The sequence below is a fragment of the Pygoscelis adeliae genome, unplaced genomic scaffold (assembly GCF_000699105.1).
Source record: "Pygoscelis adeliae isolate BGI_AS28 unplaced genomic scaffold, ASM69910v1 Scaffold93, whole genome shotgun sequence".
Classification (NCBI taxonomy): Eukaryota; Metazoa; Chordata; class Aves; order Sphenisciformes; family Spheniscidae; genus Pygoscelis; species Pygoscelis adeliae.
The window spans coordinates 1,370,121-1,385,720 of NW_008824469.1; the positions used below are offsets into that span (position 1 = coordinate 1,370,121).

The following is a 15,600-nucleotide window of genomic DNA, read 5'->3' on the forward strand; positions in this document are numbered from 1 at the left end:
ACTTGTGTATTCTAGCTACTCTTTCATTTCAAAATAAACCTTACTGTTAAGTTTATTTGACTATAGGTCAAACGGTGAAATTGTGCTGAAGCCATAAATGCTGATAATCAGTTCTAGGATAGGGGCAAGACGACCTTCAGTCCCTTCGTGCTGGTACAACCATCACAGAACACGACTGAGATTATGAAGCATTAGCCTAGAAACTAAGTGATCACCCACTTCCCTCCTTTAGAGAGTGAAGATGTCCATTTTTATGGAAAAATTACAATAGGGAAATCAGGAGTAAAGATAGGATTAAACAAGGAGTGCACAAAACAAGAGAAAGGAAGGGCACATGCAGATTTACTTCTAACACACTGTGAGCCTGATTGGAAGAACAGAGGAGACCCGGATCGCTGAAGTAGCTTTGCAAAAGGAACGCCTAAGAATACACAGCGGGAAACCAGTTTTAGTCTTGAGAACTTTCTATCTCGGCTGGGATGCAGCGGAGGAGGCAGCCTGGGATAAATTTTCCTGAGTTCAATCAAAGAGAGGGCTTTTAAATTCCACTCTTCTGAGCTATGGAAGCAAGAGGGCTGCTTAAACATCTTGTAAGGCAATTTCCGTTACCCAGTAACATATATTTTTCCTACATAATTCAAAGAGAAGCTACATGAAGATACAGTAAAATCAGACAGCTCTGCACGCTAATTCTTCAGATGTTTTTAAATCATCTCTCCCCTTAGCATTTCATGCAAAAAAAAAACCTAATAAGGGGAGGTGGGGAACATACCCCTTTTTTTCCTCAGAAAAATTAATCAGCTAATTGCATACTGCATCTATTGAACAGCAGTAGGAGCTCATAGGAAAGCATGCAGGATTTTGTGAAGAAAACAACTAAAATCCTACATTTAAATGAAAGGCATTTCAAGATCCTGGACGGTCATCTTCTACAAGCTCCTATACTCTTCAATTAGTTGCAAAGTTTTTGACCCTAAAGAATTCTAATGACACATTCGCCCTCTCTTCAGTTAATGGGGATTACAACGTTTAGTCATTACACACATTCTTTTCAATAAATGTTGTAATTGCTCTGAAAGCAACATGCACACAAATACTAGAGTCAATGTTTCAATAACAGATTATGCAGTTAGTGAATAAGTATAAGCATTTTCTGCACACAATCTGTTAACATGGGATGTCTCTGCACATTCAAGTGCCCTCTTACATTTTCTGGGTCTTCCGAAATCTGCCTCTTTTGCTATCAGTAAAATTAAAAAAACAAACAAACAAAAATATTTCACCTGCAGACTTAGCACTATCATTCCAACACAAACAACAAGATACATTTCATTATCTTGAATTCAGTTTAAACTCTAAGTTATGCAGCTTGACGAACCAGTCTTTAAGATGGTTTGCCATGACTATTGACCAATCTAACAAAAAATAAAAAATTAAAATTTTCCATGGACTAAACAATAAAAGGAGCATTCTGTGAAGAGTCTAGGTAGGTATCTTAAAATGAATGGAAGGCTAAAATAAAAGAAATGTTATATGAAATGAATAATTTTCATAAGGCTAGCACTTTAATCATAAACGGTTCACAGGAACACAAATTAATTAAGTTTGTACTTCATGCTGTGCATGAAGTTCTAATATTTTTATGATTAGACAAGAACAGAGTAAAACAACTAAAAAGTATCTTGCTTTTTAATTTGAAATTTGGGATAAAAATTGGCAGTGTTCAAATATCTGAGAGTAATCCTTCATTAAACGTTTTCTATTCTGATTGTGTAATAACATACTGTGTTTTAGCCCAACGTTATAGTTATACCAACAGTAGAAAGATAAAAATTGCACATGTTAATTGCTGTTTAGGTTTTGTGTGCAATAACTCTCAGGACAAAACATTCTTTGTTAATCAATCTTCCCTAAGGAAAGCACAGGGATTATTCAAAAAAGTGATCAAAGACAAACAGGACTAGTCTTCAATATTAATTTTCAACGGCATAAATATTAACTTGTAATTTCATAACTTCAAAATGATTTTTTGGTGGTGGTTACTCTTAAGCAATTTCAGAAACATTAGTAAGATATAATATACAATAATGTAAAATATCAAAAGGTAGAGTTTTCTATGAATTAATTTAACTACTCTGAACAACTAAAGCCATTCCACAGTACAACCCTTGCTGAAGCGTGTAACTGAATTCCAGGCGCAACCCTGTAGTTTCAGGACGGTTAGCTTACTCAGGGACTGCAGAACTGGGAATCACTTTCATGTGCTTTGCGTATGCTTGGACCAGTACTGCATCTGTTAATCATTCCTGCCTTTCTCTTCCAGAGAACAGTACACTTAATCTGAACTGATTGCATTTCTGTGTCCTACTATATATCCTGTTTCCAAAGCTGGAGATATTTTACCTCTAGGTCTCCTTTGGTAATGGATTCTTCCTCCACACGGAACTGAAGGTCTTCAACTTTCCTGTGGGGACAATTCATTAAAATTCAGATAACTTTCAAAGAAAATGCTTTCAAGCTCACTTTTCAGTGGAAATCAGAACTACAGTGACATCGTTATGATTGTACCAGCACACTGCCAGAAACATTAAGGAGAAATCTCTCACAGGAAGCATCAGAGAGAAGGAAAGCTGCTGTCTTTAAAATACAAGCACTGACGAAGTAAGGCATCAGTCTTCCTGCAGCTCTATAAAGAAAGTATTTTGTTGCATTTTCTGACAAGTTAAAAAGAAAACCTTTAAGTCATCATTGATCCTCTCATTCTTTCACCCTTCTGCACGTCCTCAGAAGAGGCGACCTAAATGAACAGTCTGATCTCATGTTCTGTATATTCTACCATTCACCTAAGAAACAGAGAGTTAGGACACATCCAGGACACCCACGGGCCTTCTAGAAGTGCGCTGGTCAACTTGCATCAAAACTCTAGCATAGACAAACGTATGTTAGGTGTCAAGATGAACTGCAAGATGCAGAATGGCAGCGTGAGCAAGAACATTGACTTGCCTTGCTCATACAGGAGTCTTAGAATGAGAAGACAGAGGTGAGACGCTTATATCTGACAAAATAAAATTTGTAAAAGTTTTTTCTTCCCTGCCCTGGCTCTGGTATACCCCAATGAACAAGGGGCCAAGATCTCCCCCTTTTCCCCTTGATCCTTTCAACACTGTAAGATGCTGCAAAGGAACAGACAAGCATGTCGTCTTTCCTTTGAATTACACACATTGCTGGTGCCCGCAGCTTGGCTGACAGATGTAGAAATCATTGCATCAGAGAGTTACAAGTGATGGATGTCTAAAATAAAAGGACAATAAGAACTTATTACTGGAAATGGGTCTTATCAATGTGCTTTGGGAAACAGAGGATTAAAGGTTATTTGACTTCAAGTCACTGCTGAGACTGACTTGAATACATATTACAGAGAACTTTCAAAGTAAATAAGCCTAGAGTGGTTAGGAGGAAGGAGAAATATTACACTGCCGAAGCCATGAAATGGTTTCCCGGCTGTAGGATGTCACTTCAGTGAATGGGTAGCAGGTGCACAGCGGCACTGTCACGCTGCCTAGCAACACGCTGAAGGTGAGCTCAAGGCCATGGAGGATTGCGGTGAAACGGACCCCCACTGACCTGGCACTCAGTGAAAGTAGGTCCACAGCCAGGCTACCGGAGGTGCTGCAAAACTGCCTCTTTTTTTTTTTTTCAGATTTTAAAAACCCACTGCATTTTTTCATAGAGAATATACAAATAATTCCAGACCTAATTCTGCTGCTTGTTTTGAAAATTCAGTTAGAGTGGGTCCCATAAAAAGGCAGCATGAAGATTGTAAAGGAATTGCCCAGGGTTTACCATTGCATTTTCTCATCTGTGATTTCTAGTTTTAGGCAGGCTTTTCAGAGAGGTTGACATCTGACTGATTTCAGGGGCGCACACAAGCCTACAGCGCAGACTCAGAGTGGGTTTCTAAATAGACCTTTGCTTTTCAAAAGCATTCCAAATCTACCAAAACAATTGATCAGATTATTTCCTCACCCAACCTTGACCCAACAATTTATCAGGTTATTTCCTTTCCTAACCTCACCTTACCTATTTGGTAATCTCAGTTCCCTTCCTCAAATGGTTATGAAAGGGAATTAGAAAAGGCATTAAAATTAATGGCTTTAATGATTTTCCTGTAAGAGACAGACCCTACCTAGAAGCACATGACCAACAGTAATAAGTTATTCACAAGAGAACTAAACTGTAAATTCCTAATCCAGCACTGTCAGGAAATGAGATTATCAAAATTTTCATTTGGAAGTGGAAGAAGAGTGTTTCAAAAAGATCAGGTATGATCCATTAATTTCACGTGAGTAGGAATAAAATCCTTCGTAACAGAAAGCAATACTAAAAGGAATGAGTTGCATGAAATTCAGCTATAAACAATAATTGCAGCCTCTAAGCAAGTCCACTTTCTTTGGCTTTCCCTCCCCAAATTTAAGAGAAGGGGTTTTTTAGTATTAATTTTAAGAAACTGCAATATGATTTTATACAATAATTGCCCATATCTGCATTATTCAAAATTTGTTTCGTATTTGAGAGTCACCACAGCATTTGCTTTTAATGCAAAGTTTGCTTTTAACAGAGTTATACTAATGAAGACAGTTTTGGGTTACCTTTTCTCTTCCTCAAGCTGATTAAGAAGCTCCACTTTCTCCCTGTCAGCAGCCTCCACCATAGCTCGTAGCTGGTCCATTTTTGCTTCCATCTCCAGGACATGCTAATCAGCAGGAGGAATAAGAACAAAATCTACTAAGTTGGGCAATACATGAATTTTTTCCAAGTTCTATACCTCAGTAATCACAATTTGGTAAAGTGATGGGCCAAGGGACAGGAATCTTATCGTACTCAAATATGTATATAATAAAAGATTGTAGAGATGTGTGGAGAAGTTCAACGAAAATGAGTTAAATGAAGTAGATTTGCTATCTCATCAAGCCAAAGCTCCCACAACGAAGATCTCACAGGTATGGACTACTTTCGTTTTAGAACACCACCTCTTACTCACAGACCTTTTTAGTAAGAAAACACAATTTTGGAAATTAAGTCAATTGTTTTAAAGCTTCTATTTTAAGAACAGCAATACCACTCTTACCCGATCGTGTCCATCGCGAACAAGTGCTAATTCCTGCTCTATTTCCCCTACATGACTGGTTGCTTTTGCAACTTCTGCCCTCTCCAGGTCCCTTTCTGCCAGGAGCTGTTCAATGTGTTGCTGCTTCTCCTTCAGTGCCTCCTGTAGGGCTGTGGTACCAGAAATTTTTCTTGCATACCGGGAGGATGTTTCTGTCAACTTCACAAAGTAAATACGTTAAAAATCATTCTGTATCAAGTGAAAACAAAGGATATCTCCAGATTCTACAAACATTGGGTTAGTAAAGGAAATGCTTTCTGTAAGCTACTGTACCTTTACCTTCTCCTTTTACATTTAAATTACTTCATTTTCTAGAATTTAACAATGGCCATACATGTGTAGTAAGACTGCTTTGTAGCAATCAGCAGCTAGTGTCTCGGAGACAGAAGGGTTGAAGTGACAACAAAAGGCTGGCCTCAGTCGAAGGTGTGCTTGGTAGACTCACACAAAGCTCATTATGTTTCTAAGCACCTTTTTGCACTAAAAAACGAAGGCATCCTTTTAGCAAGTTAAAAGCATTGTGCCTCTAGTTATCAAGTCATCATCTTGGGTCACCAGCAACAGTATAACATTTCTAAATACTCTATCAAAAGCTTTTGGAACTCCAGCTAGCATTTGGAACCTCTACTATGGCAATAAAACATCCAGGATGAAAAGCATTTACCTTGACGTAAAAAGCCAGCCTTACAGCTAAAACCTTGTCAAGAACAACAATTGGTATCTGACTAAAATGTATGTTTATATCACTTGGAATTAAATTACTTCTGGAAAAAAAATCTGCAAGATTAAACTTAAAGAGGATAGATAAAAATGAATCAATCTGAAGAACTATAGCTAAAATGAACCTCAGGTTTTTCCTTGACCTTGCACGATCTCTGCTCTACTGGATGGAACCAGTGTCAGTGAAAATTCAGCGTGGCCCTGTCTTCTACTTCCTCAAGAGTTTTTGAGCTAGAATAAATGAAGTGCAATTATGTAGTAAAAGTGAGCAATAGTTGTGAAAACAGCAAAAACTGAACAAAAAAAAAATCCAATACAGCTTATAAAAACTGACTTTAAACTTAACAGCTCAGAAATTTGTCGAAGTATTAAATGAGAATGACATCTCAGTTAAAGCCTTATTTAAAACAAAAACCAATACACAAAGGCTTGCTCTTCTGTTATGTTAACCTTTAGCTCTGTCTAATAGTATTGCCCAAGAACAGGAGCATGTTTCTTCCATGATCCTTTCAGAAATCAAAATGTTGAAGAATAGTTGCCATATACAGCCTGGGATGCTGGCATTGGACAACATCCCCAGCAGAAAGCGTAACACGGACGTATTCTCCTGTCATCAAAAACACACTTCCCCTTCTGTTACCATGACCGCTACACAATCCCTCTAACTTGTCTACTCACAGCCTTGAATGATACGTCTACAATCCATTGCAAACGCTGTATCAAGTGACTGAAAAGGTTATGAGATAGAATAAACCATCTTCTGCTTGGATGCTTAGATTAGTTGTTTCAGATCCTCTCAGTTTCTAGAAGAAATCTCGTTCCAGAATGTATTGCTTTTTAACAATTCTAGCTCTTCAAATCAAACTTGACTTAATTCCTAATTCCCAAAGAAATCCACGAGATTTCAGAGAAACATCAACTTCCTTCAGACTTGGAAATAAATCCGAATTGCATCAGACAGCCCTCTTAAATCATTACATCACCTACTTCGACAGTTGCTTTTCTTGCACAGGAAGAAGAAAACAGCAACAGCCCTGAATAACTGAGAAGACTACGTAAGAGTCCAGCAACTTCCAGATAAGTTACAATTTTCCTAGAAATTGAAGCACAAGAAGTTTTGCTGTGTCAAAACTGATTTCAGGAAATCTTGCTTCTTCAGCAGCTTGACTTTTAAAGAAGAAGTGTCAGAATTATTTTGACAGTCCTTTTAACTTGGAAGGTAACCAAATGTTCATGTTGCCTGAGAAAGAGAGTTGGAAGAAAGCTGGAATTTTAATTCCAGAAATAATAGATTACAGAAGCTTTATCTTTTATGGCCCAAAACATGCAAAAGTCCTGGAGCACAACACAGAGGCAAAATAAGCAAATATATTGTAGACATTTACAACGTGTAACTGTACTCTCTTGTTGCTTAGAGTACCATAGCATACAAAATAAAATGTAGAGGTCCATGTTAATGCTTCACCATCAGCTCGTGAAGTCTGCCCTGAACCTGAGGTAGCACCATATGTTAGTGCACCGATTTCAAACTAGGGGGCACTCTGCAGCTAGAAGTGCAACTTCCAGAATGGATTAAGTAATAAAGTCCCACTGTTCGTGCCAAATAAAAGTCCCTTACGCTTTCTGTGATAAGGTATTAACCCTGTTGCCCTGACCAACTGTTGACCTCTGTTCGCTTATAATCTGCTTCAGTTTTGAAGGACTACAGTAAGTCACCTCTCTGTTCTGTGCCTGCTGGTCAGTGGGACAGTATGCCAGCTAACCAGTTCCAGATCAGTGGGAGCGATCTCTTTCTAATTAGATGTATTTATGTACTTTGGTTAAAAAAAAAAAAAAAAGGAAATCTCTAGGGTGACTGTGGAAAAAACCAATTATTTCTATGCTTTTAATTGCTTTAAGAGACAGACTTTTTAAAATTCACCTTTCCCAGAAGATTTCTGTTTTACTGCTGCAACCCAAGATTAGGACATTTATGTAACAGAGCAACTTTAAAAGAATCCATAGTAAGTGTATTAGGTGGAATTAGTAGTGTGTTAGAATTCACCTGAGCCACTGCACTTTGCAACATTTAGCCTTTATGAATTCATAGGATTAAAACAAATCTAAAAGAAAAGAAAGAGGCTTCTTGTCAGCAAAGACTTGACAATTGCTACTTCTGTATTTCTCAGCTGACTCATCTTTTTAACAGCAAAAGAAAAACCTTTTACATTTTAGACAATTTGAAGCTTCCTGCTTAATAGAACAAGTTTGATCTATGGAAGCTTTAATGCATACCAGATCCTCAAACACAAACCCCATATGACAGAGGTAGTGCTAGGAAAATGAACAGCTAAATGGAGATTCCAGTCAGAGAACACTGATGCCTTTTCAGTTTGTTGGCATCACAAGCCCCTTTCTTATTGGAATAACTCAGTTAGCCTGAATTAACTGTGTAAGCTTAAATATTCAGCTACTCTTCAGGGCTAGCTAAGATTTCCTTCCTTCATGCATGCTTTGAATGGAAAAGAGAGCACAATTAAAAGTATATTGCGCTCTGCCCAAGATCTGTTCTATTCTCAATTTATGCAAGTAGACCACAGGCAAGTGCCACGTGGATTCCTGCTTGGGAACGTAAAGCATGCAATAGAAAAAGAAGCTTACTAGTCCTGTACGGCTTGGCTTGCTGCTTACTGAAGATGCCACAGAACTGAGAGAGCTCAGGGAAGATGCACTCGGACTACGTTTCAGGGCTGTGGGAGTTGCAACCACTTTTCGAACAGTTGTCTTTGCTTTCGCTGGTGTGGTTGATGGGAATCCAATCTTCGTAACTTTGTGGACTGGAGCAAACAAACCGTATTTTGGTTGACATTGAAAATACCTTTAAAAAAAGCAAAGCAGACAGATGAGAGTACTAAATTAACTTCTGTCTTTTCAGATGCATGGTCTGGCTTCACAAAGAATTCTATATCCATAGTCTAAAAGTATTAAAGGACAGGGTAACAGCTGGTGACAATCTAATCTATATTAGATTGCAATTTTTTTTTTAAACACTAGATTTGGAAAGGGGACTTTGAGAGGCTGAAACAGCATGATTATATCAGACATCAGAAATTCAACAAACTCTTGAGCTAGAGCTCTGTTTCCTAAAAATTCCATTCAAATGCAAAGCTTAACGTGCATAGCTCTCCTCTTCGATACATTCCTCTGAGCTGCCAACAACAAATGTGACAGCAGAGTTAAAAATAAAAATAAAATTTTAATTAAATCCAGTAGTTTTATATTTTATTACATACATACCTATACATGTATGCCTATTTGATTATACAGAACATATATCTTTGGTTATATATAAACAAAAGCCACTCAACATTTTAAGCTGTGATCACCTATGTTAAGGTGGCACAATCCTTGTAAAACCTCTTTTTAATGAGTTAAAGGACTGTTCCTTATACCAAATGAGTAAGAAAGTTAAATTGTGATGTGAATTAATGCTTCCTAAGTGTGATTTACTGGAGGAAGCAGCTATACTGTTCCCAGTCTTTACAACAAGGCAACTATTGGTATAGGAGCTTTCAGTTCCTGTGATGCAGGAAGATTTCCCTTAAGTTCAGCTATTAGATACCCAGAGATTTTTTCTTAACTGAGCATTCATTCCAAGCTGAGAAATCAAGCAGACATTCAAAAAGCAGGAAACTGTGTTTTCTGTTACCAGTCTATGAATACAACTCACATGGGAGTAGGAGAGATCAACTAATCCCACGAGTGTGGGGTTGATGCAGACTTTCAGAGATGGGTAGGCATCATAAAATTCAAATCAGTGTCTAACGAACCCCCCCCCCCCCATCAGCAGTCAGGTTTACAGCCTAACTACTTCCCTTGATATAAAGTTTTGTGTAAGATATTCAAAAAACAAAACAGAATACAGAGATGCAAAATCTTTAAGGCGGCTGCTCTCTGATGATAGACTAACCTTGTTCCAGCAACGGCTCCATCATTCTTTCCCAGAGGTTCATCCAGTTCTACTCCACACCATTCTCCTTTAGCAAAGTCAGTTTCTCCCAAGAAACGCACAACTCCAGCTTTTGTTCCACCAACCTGAAGCAGTAAGACACACAACTCATTTAATACATTTCCAAATTAAAATACCAAATAGAGCATAAAAAGCTTTCGGTATAATCATGTTCACAAAGCACATCAATGACGTGACCAGTTCTTATTTCAAGCTGCGTATTTTTTTGCCTATGAGTTCGTTTTAATATGTTGAACAGCTCTTCACAACCAAATTGTTCACAGAAGAAACAAACAAACAAAATAAATCAATTCCCTAGCATTTAGTCCTGTCCAATTTGGTATTCAGGAAGTTTGTCACAATTGAAGGCCACAATTCTATTAAGTGATTTGATATGGCCTTAAGATTAAAAATACATTTAACAAGACTCAGTATAACCAGTGTACTGAATGCAATAGATTTGTACTATAGGTTCTCACAAATTTCTATCAGCAAATAAGTATTTCTAAGAATTGCTTCCTTCTTATTCTAATTCTGCGAGGAAAAGTAAAAGAAATGAAATGAGAATTCTTTCATTTCTTTTCATTCGTTTCATTTTCTCTAAGGAATAGTTCAGATAAACTACATATTACAACCCTCTTGCATTTAAAATAACTGGTATCAAGCATAATGCTGTGCACTTTGCAAAATTTTAGATGCAAACAGCTATTTGAATTCTCAGGGAGCGGAGAATAAATTACTTTTCTTCACTTCTTTTAAAACAAAAGCAAAACCAAACAAACACTCCTAAATGGAAGATTAAAAATCAAAATCAGTTGTTTTCATATTTAAAACATTAAATCTTCCAATTACTTACAATGTCTGCAAGACATAGTTTTTCATAATGCCCAGGGGAGGAATTAAATTAAGCGAAGCAGCAAAAGGTGTTCAGTGTGACTGACACTTGCCAAGAAGGGCCACAAGCCAGAACTGCAGGATTCTTGCAGGTCAGAATGACAATATGTTGTGCCCTATTTGTGTGAAAATCTGTTCAGCCTGCATCTAGCATTATGAAAACAAGCAAATATTAATGAAAACCTCTTCAAGAGATTCACTGGATTCAACACAGGCATTTTCAGGGCCATTGCTTTTTTTCACTTGTATTTTCCAGCACACGTTATACAATGAGGAATATTTTGTAGCCTTAGCAGAGGGCTTGGATGTAACCTGCTAACACAAAGACTGTAATTTTCCTTTTTATATACTAAAAAGTATACTAGGATTTCATATTAATTTTTACATTAGACATTCTGTTTCTTGGGGGGAACTTCCCAGGATAACTAGAGAACAACAACCTTCTTGTGCCATAAATTAAGGTGCATGATCACAGTACGCTAGATAATTCATATTAATGCATTTGGGAAGCGTTCACACGAGAGGTTAACTGTAAGGAATCTAGGAATGGAGGACATTATCTTGCATGAAAGCACTAAGTGTCCACAAAGTACTAAGTTAGTGCACAGTAGATGCCATATACATTTGTGCTTTAGCTACTGGCTCATCAACTTCCCAGAGCTGACAGCTCTGTTAGCAATTCAAGGCTTCAGCTGATGAGAAAAAAAATCCTAATCTACACTAACCTCAGAAACCCAGGGAAGAATAATTATCCGTTTTTGATATTACTAAAATGAGAAAGCTGACACATCTTTTGTCCATATTTAAGGTGGAAGTCCCCTTTTCTTCTCTCATTAGAGGCAGTCTTGAAACAACGTTTAACCTGCAGATCACCGTTATATCTTCCTTTAAGTGGCACTGTAGCAAACTATTACTCTTCATGGAATAAAAATACACAAAGTTTACAGTTATCATGACTCAGCCTAATATAGTAACTAGTAGAACGTTTGGTATTTGGTGTTCTTGGCAGAGAACAGACAAACTTCCCCTCTCAAAAAACAAGCACGAGTACTGTCTTAGAAAAAAAAGAGTCGTAACCGGCCAAAACAGTCATATGGAATCCAGATCTCCTCTGTGGCACAGTGGTGAAGAGGGAATATCTAACATCGTTTGTTAAAGTATTTCCCGGGAAGAACTATTCCATAAGTCAACACGTTATTCATCTTCATACATAACCTACTTTTTCTAGTAGTTTTTCATTAACATAAGTACAAACATAAAAAAAAAAGTTAACTGAGCAGTGTGAGAGAAAAACATACACGTGTCTGCGCTATCAGTCCATACTAGGTCTTCCAAGTTGTCCTCTTCCTTATTCCCTTTCTAGCAAGTTTGGGTCTTTTTGTGGGTTTTTTTTTTTCTTTAACGATAAATTTGGAAGACATCTTTAGGTGAAAAGACTGGTTAGTTCTGTGAGTACTTTTTCCCTACTCAATTTTGTACTGTTGTCTGCCTCAATAAACAGAGGTAAATCAAAAGAGGCTGTAAAAAAACCATTAAAGAAATCAGACAGGAAAGCTAGAACAATAGCCCAGATAAGGAGCATCCCTTCAAAGACAATAGTCAGGTTTGGGGTTGCACAGAGGGATTCCGCAGCTCCTTTTAGCAGAACTGTACAGCCAGGCCAAGGAATTTTATTGCAGTTTTGTGGAGTGGTGGTGAGGTTTGAGTTTTTTTGTGAGGGTTTTGTTGGTTTTTGGGTTTGTTTTTTTTTAAATAAACAACATAAGTCAATTACCAAAACACACACACAGGCACAAAAAGCCTTTCCATAGAAGGTAAATGGGGTATGCAAGGTAAGAGCTATCTGAAGCATGGCAGTGGAAAAGGATAACTGGATGCAAAGACTCCCAGAGACAGGAAAAAACTGTTGCAATCTGTTCCCTCTGACTCAAAACTATAAATAAAACTCTAGGTAAGTAACACTGGCTCCAGGATAATACAGATTAAACTTGGGTGCAGAATAGTAATTCCTTTTTGTTTCATACCTTGGCCCTGCTCATCTTCCACATTTAGGTAAAAAATGCATGGCATTTATTTTGAAGACATTGCACCCAAATCACAAACCTGGAGACACGATCCTGTAGAAAAGCTTTGGCAGTGCCCGGTGCCCATTGGACCTGCTACAGCAATCACAGTGGATGTGCATGGGACTGCAACCCAAGGCCCAGTGGGGGTGAGCAAATGGAGGAGTTCATATCCCGAGAACATATGGGGATGCACAATATGAGATCCCCAGGAGAAACAACAATGTGACTAGTCTTGTAACCATGGTACCAAGGCTATTTTAAAACAAGATGCAAGAAAGAGTGCCAAAGAATTTTTGTTTTTTTCCAAACCTAGTCAAGCTTCTTTGACTAACCGGCTACTACATTTCTGCTTTCTGCAAATATTGAAATGTGTATCCTTACCAATAGTAGGAATCAGAGTACACTGTGGCAGTGAAGTGCTCATAGCATCGATGAAGGTCTATATATGCAGTTTTGCTCAGTTTCAGGCAAAAGTCTTCTAAGTCTTCAGCTTTAAAGACAGGGTCAGCATTGCTTTACAAAGCCTGAATCTATTGAAGACTTCCAGTCATTCACAGACATCTGCCTCAAACAATATATTTATCTCCAGCTGCAATTAAGTACTCTGCATGTGGCAACACACCTACCTTGAAAGCATTTAAGAAAATAATCGCTTATTCCCTTGGTAGTACAATGTGAGGTGCTACTGTACAACACAGTATGGTAAAGGCTTTTCTATGCATAAAACTTTCTGTACATATACAGACTTACACTTAGTGCTCTAAAGGGGAAAAAAGATTGAGACGCGATTCCACTAAACTGTATATACTAGTATGAAAAAAGAATTGTACTTACAGCAGAATTATAGCATTTATTATAGAATTATAGAAAAACTATCTAAAAATTTAATTATAAGAATTATAGCAAAAAATGTAAAAAAACCCACCAAAACCCAAACCCCCAAAAATTAGTTGCATTTGCCAGTGAATCTACTTCCTAGTAGTGCATGGAGGACTAAAAAAAAAAGCCCAGTTTCTAAAAGAATCAGGAAAAAAAGTTTATTAAAAAGTTTCTAAAAGTTATATTGAAAAATGGGGCATCACTATCATGAAGGCAGTTTTCCATGACCTTCATTCATGCTCAGGCAGGTCACTAAATAATAGATCAGAGAAAAGAAGTGCCAGACCTTTTTTTAGTCAGTTATCACACTCAATATAGTCAAGCTGTAAAATATAAAGCAATAATATGCCAGAGAATTTAGGTTAGGCTACGGGTCATTGTGGGGTGAGGAAATTTACTTGGAATTCACTAGTGTTATGTCAAACACATGGGAAAAGTGATTAAATTCCATTTATCAAATTATAACTAAGCTTACATTAATTTGCTGCAATGTTAAGTGAAGTAGAAAAATGGGTTTGTAAACCTAAAGCAGTTAAAAACTTCCTCATGAAAGCACATCGGGATGAGCACGTCAAACTTTGTGAGAACCTTTGTAGAGCTGCATTTCCAATGATAAGTAGAAGTAGGAAACAAATAACCCAGTGTAATCCAGGAAAAAAAAGAGATAGTCTAAAAAACATGAGACTGCTATTTAAACAGCATTCATTGAAAAATACAGATCTCTCTGAAAAGAGGATAGCCACTGTCTGAAACTTTGTCAGTGTATCACTTACTCAGACCAGCTGAGGCAGAGTGAAAAGGTGAATAACAACTGCTCTGTCCACCCTTCTGCCCGAGCACTTATTTATGGTGACACTTGAAAAGCATCGCTTGGATATTTCTGTGTTTGTCACATAGACTGGGCATTTTCAGAACCATTCAAACCACAGCATCCATAACATGCAACACATGAAAAAGCAAAAAACATCCAGACAAACAAACACCGCCTTTGAAAAACCTGGGATCTACTAATCAGAATCTTCTTCCTCTTGTTTCTCAAAATTTAGAGGAACCATTTCCATCTGGCAAGAGCAATTGCATTAATTGATTTGTTCACCCATTCGAGGCCAGAGGGAACCATCAGATGATCTCCTCTGGCTCTCCTGAAACGCATCTTTACATTTCACCCAGTTACATCTGTAATTAACCCTGTGTAACTGTACTGAGCTAAGCTGTATGTGTTGATGTTTTTAGATCAGAGCTGATATCCATCAGGAAACATGCTTCCACTGACAGTCTATTTTCATAGTTAATCACTTCATTGTTAGAAACATATTTAAATTTGAAATAAAACAAATCTGACTGTGGCTTCTAGCCACTGACTCTCATTGTGCTTTTATGTGGAAGATTATAGAGCTCTTCAGCAACTGGCATTCACCATGCAGGAACACACGTGTTTCAAGCAAGACACCTCAATTTTTCCCTTCATAAATGAAACAGACTGAGTTCTTCAAATCTTTTATTACAAGATGCTTTCTCTTGCTTGAGTCATTTTGCAGCTGTGTTCTGAATTCTCACCAGTGTTTCCAATGGGCCTTTCAAATAACTAAGGATGTAACTATATAGACTGAGTACTGACCGAAAGCACGGTCAGCACCGCTTAGAGCACCATGTATTTTCATTGGTCCTTCTGCCACATCAACCTACGAACTTCTCTTCAGTACCTTTAGCTCCTGGATCTTCTTCAGTCACTAGTCTCTCCAGCAGACAGCTGCCCATGGCTGTTACGCAGCTTCTGCTCTCATTCTTAGGCTTATAAACTCTGCCACTGAGTGCAAAACGCAGCCAACAGCTTGGCCTGCTGGAGGTGAAATGACAAGTCCCTCTGGACTGCTCCATGCATACTG

General features: G+C 37.8%; 1 protein-coding gene across 4 annotated transcripts in view; it reads right to left on the reverse strand.

Annotated features, from left to right (window-relative positions):
- CLIP1 (CAP-GLY domain containing linker protein 1) overlaps positions 1-15,600 on the reverse strand; it is a 62,340-nt gene that overhangs the window by 34,693 nt on the left and 12,047 nt on the right. For 3 of the 4 annotated variants that reach the window (XM_009321192.1, XM_009321191.1, XM_009321193.1), the window contains exons 4-9: positions 9,837-9,961; positions 8,528-8,744; positions 5,129-5,326; positions 4,650-4,753; positions 2,404-2,464; positions 1,208-1,240 (exon numbers count right to left, since the gene is read on the reverse strand). In XM_009321192.1, coding sequence (XP_009319467.1) covers positions 1,208-1,240; positions 2,404-2,464; positions 4,650-4,753; positions 5,129-5,326; positions 8,528-8,744; positions 9,837-9,961 — 738 coding nt within the window. The remainder of the gene's footprint in view (positions 1-1,207; positions 1,241-2,403; positions 2,465-4,649; positions 4,754-5,128; positions 5,327-8,527; positions 8,745-9,836; positions 9,962-15,600) is intronic. The other variant, XM_009321194.1, reaches the window with a different exon arrangement.